At 54.2% G+C, this 17,593-nt stretch overlaps 3 protein-coding genes across 3 annotated transcripts in view; all 3 read left to right on the top strand.

The window, feature by feature from the left end:
* Icam1 (intercellular adhesion molecule 1) overlaps positions 1–4,830 on the top strand; it is a 12,652-nt gene extending 7,822 nt beyond the window's left edge. The window contains exons 3-7 of the mRNA XM_021171757.2: positions 1,535–1,849; positions 2,312–2,599; positions 3,095–3,352; positions 3,449–3,697; positions 3,788–4,830. Of these exons, the coding sequence (XP_021027416.1) occupies positions 1,535–1,849; positions 2,312–2,599; positions 3,095–3,352; positions 3,449–3,697; positions 3,788–3,960 (1,283 nt within the window). The 3' untranslated portion in view covers positions 3,961–4,830. The remainder of the gene's footprint in view (positions 1–1,534; positions 1,850–2,311; positions 2,600–3,094; positions 3,353–3,448; positions 3,698–3,787) is intronic.
* A 575-nt stretch (positions 4,831–5,405) lies between these two features.
* Icam4 (intercellular adhesion molecule 4 (Landsteiner-Wiener blood group)) lies at positions 5,406–6,623 on the top strand. Its single transcript, XM_021173368.2, has 3 exons — positions 5,406–5,850; positions 5,964–6,269; positions 6,409–6,623. Exons 1-3 carry the CDS (start codon positions 5,481–5,483, stop codon positions 6,519–6,521), a joined length of 789 nt encoding a protein of 262 aa, XP_021029027.1. The 5' UTR covers positions 5,406–5,480; the 3' UTR covers positions 6,522–6,623.
* A 1,478-nt stretch (positions 6,624–8,101) lies between these two features.
* LOC110302115 (intercellular adhesion molecule 5) lies at positions 8,102–14,827 on the top strand. Its single transcript, XM_021172898.2, has 11 exons — positions 8,102–8,270; positions 9,148–9,417; positions 9,556–9,876; positions 10,392–10,679; positions 10,889–11,143; positions 11,240–11,488; positions 12,037–12,279; positions 12,358–12,636; positions 12,727–12,966; positions 13,418–13,681; positions 14,429–14,827. The coding sequence occupies exons 1-11, from the start codon at positions 8,189–8,191 to the stop codon at positions 14,689–14,691; spliced, it is 2,754 nt and encodes a 917-aa protein (XP_021028557.1). The 5' UTR covers positions 8,102–8,188; the 3' UTR covers positions 14,692–14,827.
* Positions 14,828–17,593: the final 2,766 nt, after the last annotated feature.

Below are 17,593 nucleotides of genomic sequence, written 5' to 3' on the forward strand. Positions count from 1 at the left end.
TTTTTTAAAAAGATTTATTTATTTATTATATGTGTGTACACTGTAGCTGTCTTCAGATACTCCAGAAGAGGGCATCAGATTTTTGTTACGGATGGTTGTGAGCCACCATGTGGTTGCTGGGATTTGAACTCAGGACCTTTGGAAGAGCAGTCAGTGCTCTTAACCGCTGAGCCATCTCACCAGCCCCGACTTTTGTTTTTAAATACTCTCTGACTCTCTACATAGCTTGATGTGGAGACCAGGTTGGCCTTGAACTCACAGAGATATGCCTTCTGAGTGTTGGGATTAAAGACATATATTACCTAATTTACAGCATCTTTACCTAATAGAAGACTCTGTGCTGGACAAGGTGCTACAGGCCCGTGATCCCTACTCCTGGGAAGGCTAAGGCAGGGTAGACACAGGTTTGAGGCCAAGCTAACTACAGTATGTGAGAGCCTAGCTCAAAAAACAAAAACAAACAAACAAACAAAAAAAAGGAAGAAAAGGAAAAATATAGGAAAGGAAGAAAGAAAAGTAAGGCTGAGAAGAGAGGTCAAAGCTTTGTGATGGCCCTGGGGTTCCACTACTGAACCACACCCTCGGTCCTTCACTGGGGGATTCTATGAGGGGTTTTACCACGGAGGTACAGCCTTAATTCTTTTTAATTTGGGAACAGGGTCTCCAGTAACTCTTATCTCACAAAAACAAGACTTGGTCCTGGACCTGCACACCCCAACTCTTTGTTACCGTGAAGATGTCTCGGATTAGTCTTAAGAGAAAGTTTTGACACAAGTGCAGCTTAGTTTTGCATACCTCAATTCACTTAGTCTCGGCTGGCCTCAGCCTTGCCGGTCTCCTGCTTTGGCTGGGATTACAGGCTGTACCACCACTCTCAGCTTTTATTATTTTGTCTTCTTTATTATTTATTTATTTATTTATTTATTTATTTATTTTGGTTTTTCGAGACAGGGTTTCTCTGTGTAGCTGTGGCTGTTCTGGAACTCACTCTGTAGACCAGGCTGGCTTTGAACTCACAGAGATCCACCTGCCTCTGCCTCTCAAGTGCTGGGATTAAAGGCCTCTGCCACCGCTGCCCAGCCTGGGATCCAGGGATTGAATTTGGGTACTTAGGTTATGTGGCAAGCACATTTACCCACTGAGCCATCTCACTGACCCATTTAATTTAATTTAATCTTATTTGTGGGACTGGGTATGCAACCCAGGGCTTCCTGTCTGGTAGGCAAGTCCTCTAAAACTGGGCCACCACCCCCTCAACCTTCAGCACACCCAGATACATACATTCCTACTTATTTGCAGTCTCCTGATGATAGATTTTGGAGTATATTTCCACCTCTCAGCTACTGCTCCTGGGAATGGTTGACGATCCTTGTGCAAACACTCCTGACCTCCTCCCTAGCTTTCCCCGAAGCTCTCTGCATTCTTGGCTGCTTACGTGGTGGGGCATGTTTGGGGGAGACTGAAGTCTTCAGGCAGGTGTAGGTCTGTCTACCGCAGTCCATCTTACAGGATTCCCAACCCCGTTTCCTTACAGCGTTTCCGGAGCGTGTGGAGCTGAGACCTCTGCCCGCCTGGCAGCAAGTAGGCAAGGACCTCACCCTGCGCTGCCACGTGGATGGTGGAGCACCGCAGACCCAGCTCTCAGTAGTGCTGCTCCGTGGGGAGGAGATACTGAGCCGTCAGCCAGTGGATGGGCACCCCAAGGACCCCAAGGAGATCACATTCACGGTGCTGGCTAGCAGAGGCGACCACGGAGCCAATTTCTCATGCCGCACAGAACTGGATCTCAGGCCGCAAGGGCTGGCATTGTTCTCTAATGTCTCCGAGGCCAGGCACCTCCGGACTTTCGGTGAGGTCCTATGCCTTCACAGCGGGCAAGTGGGTTCCTGGGAGGAAGTCGACCCCAGCAATGGGGGAAAGGTGCTGAGAAGATAGTAATCCAGATAGTGGGAGTTTGGGGGATGGCGAGCTGGCTCTGTGGGTAAAAGAAGGGACTTGCATCCAAGCTTGACGACCTGAGTTCAATTCCCAGCTTCCAAAGGAGAAACTGATTCCTGAAAGTTGTCCTTTGACCTCCACAAGTGAGCCACACACATATATACACAGCAAATAAATGAATAAAAGGAAAGAAAAAGCTGGTGTGTGGGGTGGACCCCAGAGGTCCAACTCATACTGAGTGGCAGCCTCCAGGATCACAAACGACACTTCTTTTGTTCTGTGGCCCTGGAGGTGGCTGGGCAGTTGCTGTTAAAAAAAAAAAACAACCCAGACCCCGGAACTCCACTTGCTCATGCCTATCTTCTCTCCCAAGATCTTCCAGCTACCATCCCAAAGCTCGACACCCCTGACCTCCTGGAGGTGGGTACCCAGCAGAAGTTGTTTTGCTCCCTGGAAGGCCTGTTTCCTGCCTCTGAAGCTCGGATTTACCTGGAGCTGGGAGGCCGGATGCCGACCCAGGAGAGCACAAACAGCAGTGACTCTGTGTCAGCCACTGCCTTGGTAGAGGTGACTGAGGAGTTCGACAGAACCCTGCCGCTGCGCTGTGTTTTGGAGCTGGCGGACCAGATCCTGGAGACGCAGAGGACCTTGACAGTCTACAGTAAGAAGGGGCGGGGTTTAGTCCAGAGATAGCGATGTTGAGACCTGACTGACCCCAATGGAGGGGTACTAAAGGGGTAGGACTGACAAGGGCGTGACTGACACCATAGGTGGGCCCTTCAGGGGTGTAGCCTAACTTGGTAGCTCATTCAGGAGTAAGGACTGGCACCGGGGCACGACTAGCGCCTGTGGTGGCATTTTCAAAAGAGAGAACTGAAGGGAGGCTTAACACTGCTTTAATCCCAGCACAAGGGTGGCAGAGGTAGTAGGTAGAGTCCTTATGAGTGCCAGGCCAGCCAGGGCTACACAATGAGACCCTGTCTCAAAAAGTGTGGGGCTAGGCCTTTCAAAAGGCCTAGTTTCAGCTAGGCCCAGTTCCTGGATGGCCAGTGCTGGAGATTGGGGCTGACACTAAAGGTCCATCCTGTACTTGAGGCTGAGTGGTCAAAGGCGGGGGTTTGCACTGGGCGGGGCTCACGGTGTGTCCCACTCCCAGACTTTTCAGCTCCGGTCCTGACCCTGAGCCAGCTGGAGGTCTCAGAAGGGAGCCAAGTAACTGTGAAGTGTGAAGCCCACAGTGGGTCGAAGGTGGTACTTCTGAGCGGCGCTCCGCCTGGGCCACCCACCCTGCAGGTCCAGTTTACACTGAATGCCAGCCCGGAGGATCACAAACGACGCTTCTTTTGCTCTGCCGCTCTGGAGGTGGCCGGAAAGTTCCTGTCTAAAAACCAGACCCTGGAACTGCACGTGCTGTGTGAGTTGGCTGCAGTGCTGAGTGATAGCCATTTCCTACTGCCCCACGTGCCTTCGGAGCTGTCCCTGATCTCTGTCTTTGACACTATTTCTCCAGATGGTCCTCGGCTGGACGAGACGGACTGCTTGGGGAACTGGACCTGGCAAGAGGGGTCTCAGCAGACTCTGAAATGCCAGGCCTGGGGGAACCCATCTCCTAAGATGACCTGCAGACGGAAGGCAGATGGTGCCCTGCTGCCCATCGGGGTGGTGAAGTCTGTCAAACGGGAGATGAATGGTACCTACGAGTGCCATGCCTTTAGCTCCCATGGGAATATCACCAGGAACGTGTACCTGACAGTACAGTGTGAGTATCCCAGGATATAAGGCTGGGTGAGGGGTGGGCTAGGTGCCAGGGCCTCAAGTCTCACCATTCCCTTCTGTCTCTACCACACAGACCACAATCAAAATAACTGGACTATAATCATTCTGGTGCCCGTACTGGTCACTGTGGGCCTCGTGATGGCAGCCTCTTATGTTTATAACCGCCAGAGAAAAATCAGGATATACAAGTTACAGAAGGCTCAGGAGGAGGCCATAAAACTCAAGGGACAAGCCCCACCTCCCTGAGCTTGCTGGATGAGACTCCTATTTGGACCCCCTGCAGGGCAACAGCTGCTGCTGCTTTTGAACAGAATGGTAGACAGCATTTACCCTCAGCCACTTCCTCTGGCTGTCACAGGACAGGATGGTGGCCTGGGGGATGCACACTTGTAGCCTCAGAGTTAAGAGGACTCGGTGGATGGAGCAAGACTGTGAACACGTGTGACCCGGATCTACCTACAGCCCGGTGGACCTTCAGCCAAGAAACGCTGACTTCGTTCTCTATTGCCCCTGCTGAGGGGCCTGCCTAAGGAAGACGAGATATCCAGTAGACACAAGCAAGAAGACCACACTTCCTCCGACACAGGAAAGCTGAGACATTGTCCCCAACTCTTCTTGATGTATTTATTAATTTAGAGTTTTACCAGCTATTTATTGAGTACCCTGTATATAGTAGATCAGTGAGGAGGTGAATGTATAAGTTATGGCCTGGACCCTGCTGCAAATGCTGTGAGAGTCTGGGGGAAGATCACATGGGTCAAGGGTTTCTCTACTGGTCAGGATGCTTTTCTCAAAAGGGCCGATTTTTTTTTTTTCACCAGTCACATAAACACTATGTGGACTGGCAGTTGTTCTCTGCTCCTCCACACCCTGGAGCGTCCCAGCACCTCCCCACCTACTTTTGTTCCCAATGTCAGCCACCATGCCTTAGCAGCTGAACAATGGAGCCTCATGCTCATGAAATCATGGTCCCAGGCGGCTCCACCTCAAAGAGAAAGCCTGGAAGAAAATGTTCCAACTCCTTAGAAGGGTCGTGCAAGCTGCTGTGGGAGGGTAAGCACCCCTCCCAGCACAGAAGCCTTTCCTTTGAATCAATAAAGTTTTATGTCGGCCTGAGTGTCTTGTGAGTTTGTGTACAGTCATCATCACATCAGTTAGGCAAAGCCCTAAGGACTGCCGACTCCCATACTGCCTCAGGATTGCCTGGTAACCTAACCTAACTCTGAGTCTGTGGATCAGGTTGGTCCCCAACCCCCTCCCCCCTTTCTTTTTTGAGACAGGCTCTCTTTGTGGCCCTGGCTATCCTGGAATCTGCTATGTGGAATGGGCTGGCCTTGACTTCACAAAGATGGGCCAACCTGTCTCCTGAATGCTAGGACTAAACGACAAAGCCACTGCCATGTCTAGTAAAATCTAGATTAGAATTGTATGTTTTTAGAGACAGGTTTTCCCTGTGTAGATCAGGATGGCCTCGAACTTACAGAGATCTGCCTACCTGGGAGTGCTGGGATCAAAAGCATGTGCGTTATTTTATTTTTTTAATTTTTAAAGACTTCTTGGGGCTTAAGTAAAAACTAAAGAGCAGGTCCAGAACTGTGCAATGGCTTTTGGTTGATTGTAGGGGCTGATGGGAGGGGAGACAGGTATCTTCATCAGGGCGGCCAGCCGGGGCCCATTCTGGGGCGTGGCCAGGGTGCCTTCTTATCTCCTGCGGCCAGCCTAAACTCCCTGGCGTTCCGCCCGCACTTCAGCGCGGGCTTTGTGCCATGGAGTCTGCCCTTCTGCTCCCGTCGCTTTTGCTGGTGGCTGCCTATCCGAGGGGTGGGAGCCCCCAGCAAGAGTGGATGCAAAGTCCTCCCGCGCCTTCCGTGACCTCAGCACCTTTCTGGGTGCGTCTTAATCCAGAGCTAGAGGCTGTACCTCCCGGGGGCTCAGCGTGGCTTAACTGCAGCCACAACTGCCCCCTGCCGGTGCATTCCAGCCTGCGCACCCAACTGCGGCAGGGAAAGATAGTTAATGGATCCGGCTGGGTATCTTACCAGCTACAGGATGTGAGGGCCTGGAATTCCAAGGTGCGCTGCGTCGTCACTTGCGCAGGAGAAACCCGAGAGGCCACCGCCAGGATCACTGCTTACAGTGAGGGAGACCGGGGCTCAGGCCGGGCTGAGGTGAGGGGAGAGGGGTGGAGGATGCGGATAGATGGTAATTGTTTTAAGGGGTGCCTGTGGGCCTTATCTCTCTTGCCTTAGAACGGCCCAGAAGCGTGATCTTGGAGCCTCCAGTCCTAGTGGGCCACAAGTACACTCTGCGATGCTATGTGACACACGTGTTCCCAGTGGGGTTCTTGGTGGTGAGCCTGAGGAGAGGTGGCCGAGTGATTTATCATGAAAGCCTGGAGCGCTTCACCGGTTCAGATTTGGCTAATGTCACTTTGACCTACGTGATGCGGGCCGGACTCAACGACCTCTGGCAGCCACTCACCTGCCACGCGCGCCTCAATCTCGACGGGCTAGTGGTGCGCAGCAGCTCGGCACCTGTTATGTTGACAGTCCTCGGTGAGGCATCCTGTAATCCCAGGGAATGGGTGCGGGAGAGGGGATGTTGCCACTCCAAGGGGGCCTGCAGAACAGGCGTGGGCTCCACGCTTGGCGGTCCTCAGACCTCCTAGTTCCTGATTTTCACTCCTGCCCACAGCTTTAAGCCCAGCCTCTATAGCCTTGGCCTCTACCTCCATCGCAACCCTGGTGGGGATCCTCCTGGTTGTGGGGGCTGTCTACGTGCGCAAGTACCTGGCTGTGCAGACTTAGTTATAGATCGGTTTTCGATGCCTGACAAGAGGGAGGGGAAAAGAACTTCAGAGTAATTAATTCAGAGACTCTTATTGGAACAATAAAGTCTTCCTCCTCAGTCTCTGCCTTACGGTTCTTGGAGAAAGTGGTTTCTTTTTTAAGGTACCCTACTTTTTCCAAATTCCTTACTTAGCGGATGAAGATTGGTAGATTAGGGGTAGTACGTTTGCTTGGCCTTGGTTTTAAAATCCCGGTACTGGAGGAAACAACACCTTGAAATTTCTCCTTCAAGGCCAGCATGGGGTCCTAGAACCCGAGTTCCTCTGCGTAGAGTTTTGTTAGCTTTATTTGTGCGGGGCAGAAAGACTAAACTGACCTCCCCTCCAGGGCTGACTCTTGGTATGGCTTTTTCTGATTGGCTCCGCTGATACAGGCCGGAGCTCTGATTGGAGGCTAAGTTTCCCTTCTCCTCCCTCCTTTTCCACTACGGAGCCTGTGCGTTACTAGCGGAGGCCAGCGGGTGGAGCTAGACCTGATTCCCCAAGGTTATCATTAATTGGGGGGGGGGGGGAGGGAAGAAACACTCGAGTGGGCGGGGCCTTCTTCAAGTAGTAGAGGAAGCGGCTACCCAGATAGGAAATCTAGCATAGCAACAAGTTAGAGATGATTGTTCAGGCCACGTGAGCTGTCACAGACTTGCTTCCTGGCGTTGTGTTTGTTGTCTCCGAGTCAGGTATGTATGTGGAGAGGGATGTCAAAGCTGGGGTCAAAAGTGTCCCCAGTTGATCTTTTGGTCCAGCGTGAATTGCAGAATCTCGCACTAGTTACCCAGTAGAGGCGGCCGCACTCCTGGCGAGGAGGGCGCAGAAGCTCTGCTCAGAGAATAGACACACAACAGCGTTGTAGACACATTCCCGCTGCACTCTGGGTAAATAAAGATCGGGTGTTGGAGTCGACTCTAATTTAGAAGCCTGGGAACGCTGCGCACATGCACACGTGTCCGAGTCTCGCTGGCACTTGATCCCCTCTTCCTTCGCCGCGTGCGCGGAGGAGGTCTTAGGGGCGTGGCTCCCATACTTAGCCTGCTGGAGGTCAAAACGAAACATCAGTTAAGGAAGGCATCCTCACATTCTCCTCTTAGAACCACATTTCCTGCATACTATTGACTCCCCAAGCTAATACAAGCAACCTCTCCATCCACCCTTGCTCCAACGGGCGCTGGTGGGAGGGACCGAGGATGGGCGTGGCTTGGAGACCCAGCGCGTTGTCTCTGACTCTATACCTATGGTGGTGGGTGTTTGGGCAGGGCCTCTCAGCATCCCTTCCCTCCTTCGCCAGGGATGACGCGGGAGAGCGTGGTCGCCCCCAGAAGGCTTTAGATCATTAGGCCGACCTCCATGTAAATCCTTCCCCCACGGGGGACCGCTCTTGCCTGGCTAGCTCGCTTGCACTAAGGCCCGGAGAAGCCCAGTGCGCGCTCGCCTCCTGTCAGCTCGCCCCCCATCACCGCCTCTGTCACCGCCCCCTCCTTAGAAACCAAGTTACCAACGTTTAAACCAATCCCTGGGCGCAATTCTGCCACCCCCACACTCCACCCGCTGCGCTGCGCGGTCCTCCCAGCCCCGCTCTCCATCACTCGCGCTCCCCTCGCCTTCTGTGCTCTCCCCTCCCCGGCAGCGGCGGCAATGCCGGGGCCTTCGCCAGGGCTGCGCCGAGCGCTCCTCGGCCTCTGGGCTGCCCTGGGCCTGGGGATCCTAGGCATCTCAGGTAAGAAGAGCCCGCCGGCGGAGACAGGTGGATAAGGCGGGGGCGGAATTGAAGGACCAGAGAGGGCGGCCCGGGTGTCCCCTCCAGGCTCCGCCCTCTTCTAGCTTCCCACGCTTCTGCCACCACCTGGAGCTCCGGGTTTCTCCCTGTCCTTCCTCCACCCCAATACACCTCGATCTTTCAGATCTGAACCCAGCACCTTTTCTGAATTCGGGGTTTTGCACCCAACCTGGCTCAGGAGACACTGTGGCTCTCCTGTTCTCTCCTGCTCTGTCGTGTCCTATGGTTCACAGACTAGCATCACCCCTATTTATGATCCTCAAAGACCCTATCTCCTCAACTGTCATAACTCAGAGGCCCTGTTCCCCCTCCACCTGGAGCCCTGGCAACCGGCTTTCTAGGGCTTTCCCCACGGTTCCTTCCCGGAATCCAACCTTGTGGCTTTCTGTCCAAGTTACTCAAGTTTGGGGACAATCTCCTTTAAGCCTTTGACTCAGTCTCTCATTTCTACTTTGCTTTCGCCCCCAGCCTCGGTGTTTCTCCCCCCATTTCCTGACGACCTGTCAGGGTCTTAAGAGTGACTTGGTTCCCCACCCCACCCCCAAATTGGAATCTCCTCCTCCTCACTATTGACGTGTTCATCTGAGACCCCATCCCTGCACCGAGCTTCCCCATCTTTGCCGTAGGCAGCAAGGCTTCCAGAGACGCCCCTCTAAGAGTGCGTCAGTCCCGAATCTTGAGTGGGATGCGGGACTCCCGTGCTATTTCTTGGCGGTGGTCTTTCCTCGTCCTTACAGACACCCCTGGTTTGGGATATGGGGACCACTAAGATTTCAGAGATGGGGTCCCTAGGCTGAGCCCGCGTTTTCCCGGGCAGCGGTCGCGCTAGAACCTTTCTGGGCGGACCTTCAGCCCCGCGTGGCGCTCGTGGAGCGCGGGGGCTCGCTGTGGCTCAACTGCAGCACTAACTGTCCGCGGCCGGAGCGCGGTGGCCTGGAGACATCGCTACGCCGAAACGGGACCCAGAGGGGTCTGCGCTGGCTGGCTCGGCAGCTGGTGGACATCCGAGAGCCTGAGACCCAGCCGGTCTGCTTCTTCCGCTGCGCGCGCCGCACACTCCAAGCGCGTGGACTCATTCGAACTTTCCGTGAGTACAGGGTGGACACGCCCCTTGGGTCCCTGGACCTTCCCCTAAAGCTCCGCCCACCGGTTCTCTGGTCCTCCTTCCTAGGCTTGTCCTGAGAGCACTACAGCTCGCTAAAGCCCAGGTTTTGGTTCCTTGCAGAGCGACCGGATCGGGTAGAGCTGGTGCCGCTCCCTTCTTGGCAGCCAGTGGGCGAGAACTTCACCTTGAGCTGCAGGGTCCCGGGAGCAGGACCCCGAGCGAGCCTCACATTGACCCTGCTGCGGGGCGGCCAGGAGCTGATTCGCCGCAGTTTCGTAGGCGAGCCACCCCGAGCGCGGGGTGCGATGCTCACCGCCACGGTCCTGGCACGCAGGGAGGACCACAGGGTCAATTTCTCATGCCTCGCCGAGCTTGACCTGCGGCCACACGGCTTGGGACTGTTTGCAAATAGCTCGGCCCCCAGACAGCTCCGAACCTTTGGTGAGTATGGACCCTAACTGACAGGTTTTAAGAAGTTTAGGGCAGCCGGCATAGTGTAGTGGTGTAGGCCCTAAATCTCAGCCCAAGCAGAACTAAGGCGGAACTCTTGTTCATTTAAAGTCCAACCTGATCTACATAGCCAAGGCTGCATAGTTAGATCCCCAAAGGCTTAGCAGCTTCAACACAAATACTAACTTAAGTGCTTTCTTCTGTGGTTTTTTCTTTATGCATTTATTTATTGAGAGAAAGAGAGAGTGTGTGTACATGCGTTTATGCACATGCCACAGTGCATGTGTGGAAGTTAAAGGATAAGTAGGAGTTTAGGTCTCTCTTTCCATCATGTAGGTCCTGGGGATCGAGTCAAGTCAGGCTTAGCAACAAGCACCTATACTTGCGGTGCCATCTCGCCCGCCCTTCTGTATTTTTAGGATGAAACCAAACAATGCCTGCAAATTGGCTTGTCAACACTGAATGCTTAGTTCATAAACTCAAATCCTGTTCTTTGTCCGCCCCAGCCATGCCTCCACTTTCCCCGAGTCTTATTGCTCCCCGAGTCTTAGAAGTGGACTCAGAAAGGCCGGTGACTTGCACGTTGGACGGACTGTTTCCTGCCCCAGAAGCCGGGGTTTATCTCTCTCTGGGAGATCAGAGGCTCCATCCTAATGTGACCCTCGATGGGGACAGCCTTGTGGCCACTGCCACAGCTACAGCAAACGCAGAACAGGAAGGCACCAAACAGCTGATGTGCGTCGTGACCCTCGGGGGCGAAAGCAGGGAGACCCAGGAAAACCTGACTGTCTACAGTAAGGGGAATCCAGGGGGCCTTCATTGGCTGAGGCTGGGGCCAGAGTCTCACAGAGGCGGAGCCAATAAAGTGGGCGGGACGTCTACACCAGAAAAAGCAGGGCAGGAGAGTTCCAGGGCAGGAGCAGGTAGAAGCTGGAAATGAATAAATAGATGGGGTTGAGTTACCTGAGTGGGAAGTGAACCCCACCCAATTCTCCGCTCTCAGGCTTCCCAGCTCCTCTTCTGACTTTGAGTGAGCCAGAAGCCCCCGAGGGAAAGATGGTGACCATAAGCTGCTGGGCAGGGGCTCGAGCCCTTGTCACCCTGGAGGGAATTCCAGCTGCGGTCCCCGGGCAGCCCGCTGAGCTCCAGTTAAATGTTACAAAGAACGATGACAAGCGGGGCTTCTTCTGCGACGCCGCCCTCGATGTGGACGGGGAAACACTAAGAAAAAACCAGAGCTCTGAGCTTCGTGTCCTGTGTGAGTGGATGCTCACCCTATCTCTGTGACCTCCAAAGCCCCTATTACCCGCTCCATCTTTAACCTTATCGTATCTCCTCTGCCTCGTGCCCGCAGATGCACCTCGCCTGGATGACTTGGATTGTCCCAGAAGCTGGACATGGCCAGAGGGTCCAGAGCAGACCCTCCACTGCGAGGCCCGCGGAAACCCTGAGCCCTCGGTTCACTGTGCAAGGCCTGAGGGCGGGGCGGTGCTAGCGCTGGGCCTATTGGGTCCAGTGACCCGTGCCCTTGCAGGCACTTACCGTTGCACAGCAGTCAATGGGCAAGGCCAGGCGGTCAAAGATGTGACCCTGACCGTGGAATGTGAGTCGGGAGAGGCATGCATGCTCAAGTTCACCGAGTTAGGGGAGACGGGCCTATGCAGACAGGAAAGAAGCTGGGTTCTGCAGGGATTGGGAAAACACTGAAGGGAAGTGATAGGTGGGACTGTGGGACTGGGCACAGTCTGGCAAAAACAGGCAGTCAAGAGAGTGTACCGGGGAGTGCTTTGTAGGGATCAGTCAGCAGCATCCTGAGACCTCAGGAAAGGGGCCTGATCACCTGAAGTGATCGCCAGAACCCATGTGAAGGTGGGAGGAGAGAACACCCACCTGTTCATGCTTTCCCACACACATATCGTACAGAGTAAATAAATAAATAAAATGGTTCATGCCAGAGTGAGAAGCTGTCTCCCGAAGGCATAGAACAGTGGTAATGCACGCCTTTAATCCCAGCACCCTGTAGGCAAAGGCAAGCAGATCTCTGAGTTTGAGGCCAGCCTGATCTACAGAGCAAGTTCCAGGCCAGCCTGGTCTACATAGGGAATTCCTGTCTCAAAATAAACAAAAATCCAAAACCAAAATCCATTCCAGATGCCCCAGCGCTGGACAGTGTAGGCTGCCCAGAACATATTACTTGGCTGGAGGGAACGGAGGCATCGCTTAGCTGTGTGGCACACGGGGTCCCACCACCTAGCGTGAGTTGTGTGCGCTCTGGAAAGGAGGAAGTCATGGAAGGGCCTCTGCGCGTGGCCCGGGAGCACGCCGGCACTTACCGATGCGAAGCCATCAACGCCAGAGGATCAGCGGCCAAAAATGTGGCCGTCACGGTGGAATGTGAGTAGGGGTGACTTCAGAGAAGTCCGCACCGCATCCTCTGTCCTCTATGTCAACTCTTATTTCCCTGCTTCCTAGATGGTCCCAGTTTTGAGGAGTTGGGCTGCCCCAGCAACTGGACGTGGGTAGAGGGATCTGGAAAGCTGTTTTCCTGTGAAGTTGATGGGAAGCCAGAACCACGTGTGGAGTGCGTAGGCTCGGAGGGTGTAAGCGAAGGGATAGTGTTGCCCTTGGTGTCCTCAAACTCTGGTCCTAGAAACTCTATGACCCCTGGTAACCTGTCACCGGGCATTTACCTCTGCAACGCCACCAACCGGCACGGCTCCACGGTCAAAACTGTCGTCGTGAGCGCGGAGTGTGAGCAGGGGCCCAGGTGGGCGGAAAGTACCGGGTGTCCCAGGATCCTTGCCTTCCCTGACGTCCCTCCTTATGGTGGCTGATCTGCAGCGCCGCCACAGATGGATGAATCCAGTTGCCCGAGTCACCAGACCTGGCTGGAAGGAGCTGAGGCTACCGCGCTGGCCTGCAGTGCCAGGGGCCGCCCCTCTCCACGGGTGCGTTGCTCCAGGGAGGGTGCCGCCAGGCTGGAGAGGCTACAGGTGTCCCGAGAGGATGCGGGGACCTACCGCTGTGTGGCCACCAATGCGCATGGCACGGATTCACGGACGGTCACTGTGGGTGTGGAATGTGAGTGAGGACAGCGCTGAATGAAGAGGACTGAGCTTAAAAGTGCAGTGAGGGCTGGGATGTAGTCCAGTGGGTAGCGTGCTCAATTAGCACCCACAAAGCTGAATATGCTATTCCCAATACTCATAATTTTAACACTTGGGAGGCAAAGACAGGCAGACCTGCTCTCTGTCCAGGACAACTTGGTCTACAAAGGGGCTACAGGCCCCCCAAGATTACATAAGCCCTCTCTGGCTCCCTGTCTCTCTGCCCCACCCCAGCCATGGGAGACTTCTCTGAATCCCCACCCCCAACCCCCTCAGTAAGATAAAAGCACTTTTGTTTCCGTGGCGGGTGGGTGGTGTCTTGGGAGGCAGCAGTTTTGCCCATCCATCCCAAGAAGGGTGGTCTCAGGCCTCCTAGGGTGTTTGATTAACGCCCAGTGCTAAGCAGCGTCTTCATCTCCCTGCAGACCGGCCTGTGGTGGCTGAGCTGGCAGCCTCGCCCCCAAGCGTGCGGCCGGGCGGTAACTTCACTCTGACCTGCCGTGCAGAGGCTTGGCCTCCAGCCCAGATCAGCTGGCGCGCGCCCCCGGGGGCTCTCAACCTCGGCCTCTCCAGCAACAATAGCACTCTGAGCGTGGCGGGAGCCATGGGCAGCCATGGCGGCGAGTATGAGTGTGCAGCGACCAATGCGCATGGGCGCCACGCACGGCGCATCACGGTGCGCGTGGCCGGTGAGTGGCGGGCTCCTGGGGTTGAGGTGGGGCGAGGGACATGCACCAAGGAGTGACTGACCTTGGGGTGTCTGACCCCCACACTCTTCTCTGTATGCAAGACCAAAGGGGGCCAATGTAGAGGCCAAGAGCGCCTGATGGGTGGGGTTGTTTGGGGTTGATTAGGGTAAGGAAGTGGAGGCTTGGAGAATGGGCAGAAGCCAGGGCAAGGCTGCTCACCTTTTGTCCCAGCACCTGGGAGGTGGAAGTGGTTGTCCTGAATTTAAGGTTCTCCTCAGCTATTCAGGGAGTACAAGGCCTGCCTATGCCACATTAGACCTGTTTCAAACCCAAAAGGGAAAAGGATCTCTTAGGACAGACTAGTGTGTGTGTGTGTGTGTGTGTGTGTGTGTGTGTGTGTGTGTGTGTATAGAGTGGGTGATCCGGTTCACTCTTCACCGTGCTACTGTGGGAAACTGGGGTCAGAAATATTGATGGTAGCCCCAATTCATGGCTGTCCTGGGGCTGGGGGCTGTCAGAGCTAGAGGGGGGATGAGCTGTCCTTCCAAGCTGTCTCCTTAGGAAGATGAGAGGATATGGGGGTGGTCAACAAGGGCTTATAAGAGAGGTGATATTGGTATTTGGGGGTTCCCCTGAGGAGAGAGAGGCCTTTCTGGGGCCTCTTCCGTTGGGCTGCAATGACAGGTGCATGGAGGGCTCAAGGGAGACAGGAGGCTTGCCCAAGCTGTCGAGGGTCTGCGCCCACAGGTCCATGGCTGTGGGTCGCTGTGGGCGGTGCGGCAGGGGGCGCGGCGCTGCTGGCCGCTGGGGCCGGCCTGGCCTTCTACGTGCAATCCACCGCTTGCAAGAAGGGCGAGTACAACGTCCAGGAGGCTGAGAGCTCAGGCGAGGCCGTGTGTCTCAATGGCGCGGGCGGGACACCGGGTGCAGAAGGCGGAGCAGAGACCCCAGGCACTGCCGAGTCACCTGCAGATGGCGAGGTTTTCGCTATCCAGCTGACATCTTCCTGAGCCTATGCCCAGCTCCCACAGGGGCCTCACAAGCACAGAGGTGGACGTATGTATTGTTCGCTCTCTATTTATTCAACTCCAGGGGCATCGCCCCCATTTTCTACCCATTCCCTTCAATAAAGTTTTTATAAAGGAGTCTAGGTCTTTGTAATGCGAAGCACTGGGGGTTGAATCCCAAACTCAAGGTATATATGTTCACGTGTGTGTGTGTGTGTGTGTGTGTGTGTGTGTGTGTGTGTGTGTTTCTCCTGGAAATTTATACATAGCTCGACAGCAGATCTGCTGAGAGCAAGGGTCATCATTTTTAGTGGAATAAAGTTGCCTGTATTTCTATTTTTTTCTCCTCCTCCTCCTCTTCTTCTTCTTCCTCCTCTTCTTCCTCCTCCCCTTCTTCCTCCTCCTCCTCCTCCTCTTTCTTCTTTTCAAGACAGGGTTTCTCTATGTAGCTTGGGAGCAGAGGCAGGCAGATCTCTGAGTTCAAGGCCAGCCTAGACTATTGCGTTAGCTCCAAGACAGTCAGGACTACACAGAGAAACCATGTCTTGAAAAGCATGCTTCTTCATTCAAAGCACTTCTTTTCTTCTATTTCCCATGTTTCCAGTTTGCTCTGAGCCACCTGTGTGCCATGAGACCTGGGGCTGGAGGGTGACCTCCTGGGTGACCTCCTGGGTGACATCCAGCTTCCTGCCATCAGAGGACACTTGGGCAGGGTGGAGACTAGCTTCTTTTCCTTTCTGTCATAGTTAGGGTTTTACTGCTGTGAACAGACACCATGACCAAGACAACTCTTATAAGAACAACATTTAATTGGGGCTGGCTTACAGCCTCAGAGGTTCAGTCCATCATCATGAAGGCAGGAGCATGGCAGCATCCAGGCAGGCATGGTACAGGAGAGGCAGAGAGTTCTACATCTTCATCCAAAAGCAAACAGAATACTGGCTTCCAGGCAGCTAGGACGAGGGTCTTAAAGCCCATGCCCACAGTGACTCACCTACTCCGACAAGGCCATACCTCCTAATAGTGCCACTCTGTGAGCCAAGCATACTCAAACCACTACACCTCCCTACTGCTTATCTCTTCCACCCAGTGGCTGCCCTCTGCTTTCAATCCTCCAAGGTGGAAATAAAGGTGTTTCTCCCAGGCCTGGTTCTAGACAGAGCAAGTTCCCTTAGCCAGCATGAGCACAGACATCTTGCCCCTTTCCTAGTTGTCTGTAGATTTCTGGGATGAAGAAACCCTGTTTTTCTGGCACGCTAGATGGGAGAAGGGTGGATCAGAAGTTGAAACTAACCCCTGCGTGAGTGTTCAGTTGGAGGCCAGTCTTAGATAAGAGCTCTCTACCCCAAAAGCAAACCAACAGAATGTTATAGGGGCTCAGTTGGTAAAGTGATTGCCACAGGATCTGACTTCAGCCCCCAAAACTGACATAGAAATAGAGGTGACTCTGGGCCAGACAAACAGATCTGAGGGTGAAGGCACTTCCTATACAGGTCTGCCAACCTCAGGTTGGTCCCCAGAAACCAGAGGAGGGTGGAGAGAACAGAGGTGTGCTTTGGCGCTCCCCCACCCCCAATGTGGCACTCGTGTCCTTTGCAGCACACACACGCCCCTCTGTGGCTCTACTGTCCAGCCAGTCTAACCTTGCTGGCACGGTCCAGATAGTTAGAGATCCTGGTGGGGACGAGCAGGGGGAGTGCTTGAGAACAAGCCCAATGATGTACGTTCAGTCCCAGGACCTCCATGGTGGGAAGAGAACCGACTCTGAAAATTGTCCCCTAACCTCTTTATGACCCTCGTCCTAGCTGCCTGGAAGCCAGTTTCCTCTTGTCTGCCTTTGGATGTAGATGTAGAACTCTCAGCTCCTCCTGCACCATGCCTGCCTGAACACTGCCTTGCTCCCGCCTTGATGATAATGGACAGAACCTTTAAAGGCAGCCTCCATTAAATGCTGTTATTGCACACACACCCTCAAGGGAATTTAACTATTTAAAAAATGGCCACAATGTGGATGACACCTGAGGAAGCCAAGGAAGTACACCTGAGGTTAGTGAGGCTTTCACACTCACACACACACACACACACACACACAGCAACGGGTTCTAGCTTTTGGGGTGTTCCTCCTCTTGAAGGGGGAACCAGTGCCCCACTGTAAACACTTTCTCCTTCCTGTGTCCACCCGTGTCTCACTTTATCCCCCCTCCCGCTTGCCTTTCCACTCTGCCTCTCACAGTTCACTGTAGATAAACAAGGGGATCAGCTGCAACCCCCACAGTGCAGCAGCATCCCCCTCCCCCTCTGAGGCAGAAGGAGAGAACAGCTGGGCCTGCTCCCTGCAGCCTCCTCCTCATTTTTTGCTCCCTGAAAAGCAGGAACATACAGCTCTGGCTGGCGAGGGAACTGGGTCTAGGCGGCTCCCACTTCCATTGGTTGCTCAGATGCAAACATTTAATGAGCAAAGATGAGAACAGGAAGCAGAGAAGGAGACAGCAAAGCTGTGCCAGGGACAGAAGCAAGACAGCACAGGCTTGTGAGCCTCTGCTGGGCCCTCCTCCACCTCTGAATCATTGCTTTCTTCCTATCTGCCACCTCAGGCTTCCTTGAGGCTCACAAAGTCCTACTGTCCAAGGCGGTTTCTGTTAGCTTGTTTGTTTGTTTGGGTTGGGTTGGGTTAGTTTGAGACAGGGTTTCTCTATGTAGTCCTGGCTGTCCTGGAACTTGCTCTGTAGATCAGGCTGACCCTGAACTCAGAGATCTAATTGCCTCTGCCTTCCAAGTGCTAGGAATAAAGGCCTGTGCCACCATGCCCATTGAGCTGGAGCTCCTAGGGAAAAAAATACGTAGAAGCCAGACTGTGTGCTCAGAAGCTTCTAGAAGGCTGTAAGAGCCTGGTGAGCCGTTCCCA

The sequence above is a fragment of the Mus caroli genome, chromosome 9 (assembly GCF_900094665.2).
Source record: "Mus caroli chromosome 9, CAROLI_EIJ_v1.1, whole genome shotgun sequence".
Taxonomy (NCBI): domain Eukaryota; kingdom Metazoa; phylum Chordata; class Mammalia; order Rodentia; family Muridae; genus Mus; species Mus caroli.

Excerpts from the sequence above, each read along its gene's own strand:
- LOC110302115 (XM_021172898.2), top strand. The coding sequence starts at position 8,189 with ATGCCGGGGCCTTCGCCAGGGCTGCGCCGAGCGCTCCTCGGCCTCTGG. Across the intron at positions 9,418-9,555 it reads TGGACTCATTCGAACTTTCC|AGCGACCGGATCGGGTAGAG; the intron begins GTGAGTACAGGG and ends GGTTCCTTGCAG. Across the intron at positions 12,280-12,357 it reads TGTGGCCGTCACGGTGGAAT|ATGGTCCCAGTTTTGAGGAG; the intron begins GTGAGTAGGGGT and ends CCTGCTTCCTAG.
- Icam4 (XM_021173368.2), top strand. The coding sequence starts at position 5,481 with ATGGAGTCTGCCCTTCTGCTCCCGTCGCTTTTGCTGGTGGCTGCCTAT. Across the intron at positions 5,851-5,963 it reads CGCCAGGATCACTGCTTACA|AACGGCCCAGAAGCGTGATC; the intron begins GTGAGGGAGACC and ends CTCTTGCCTTAG. Across the intron at positions 6,270-6,408 it reads TGTTATGTTGACAGTCCTCG|CTTTAAGCCCAGCCTCTATA; the intron begins GTGAGGCATCCT and ends TCCTGCCCACAG.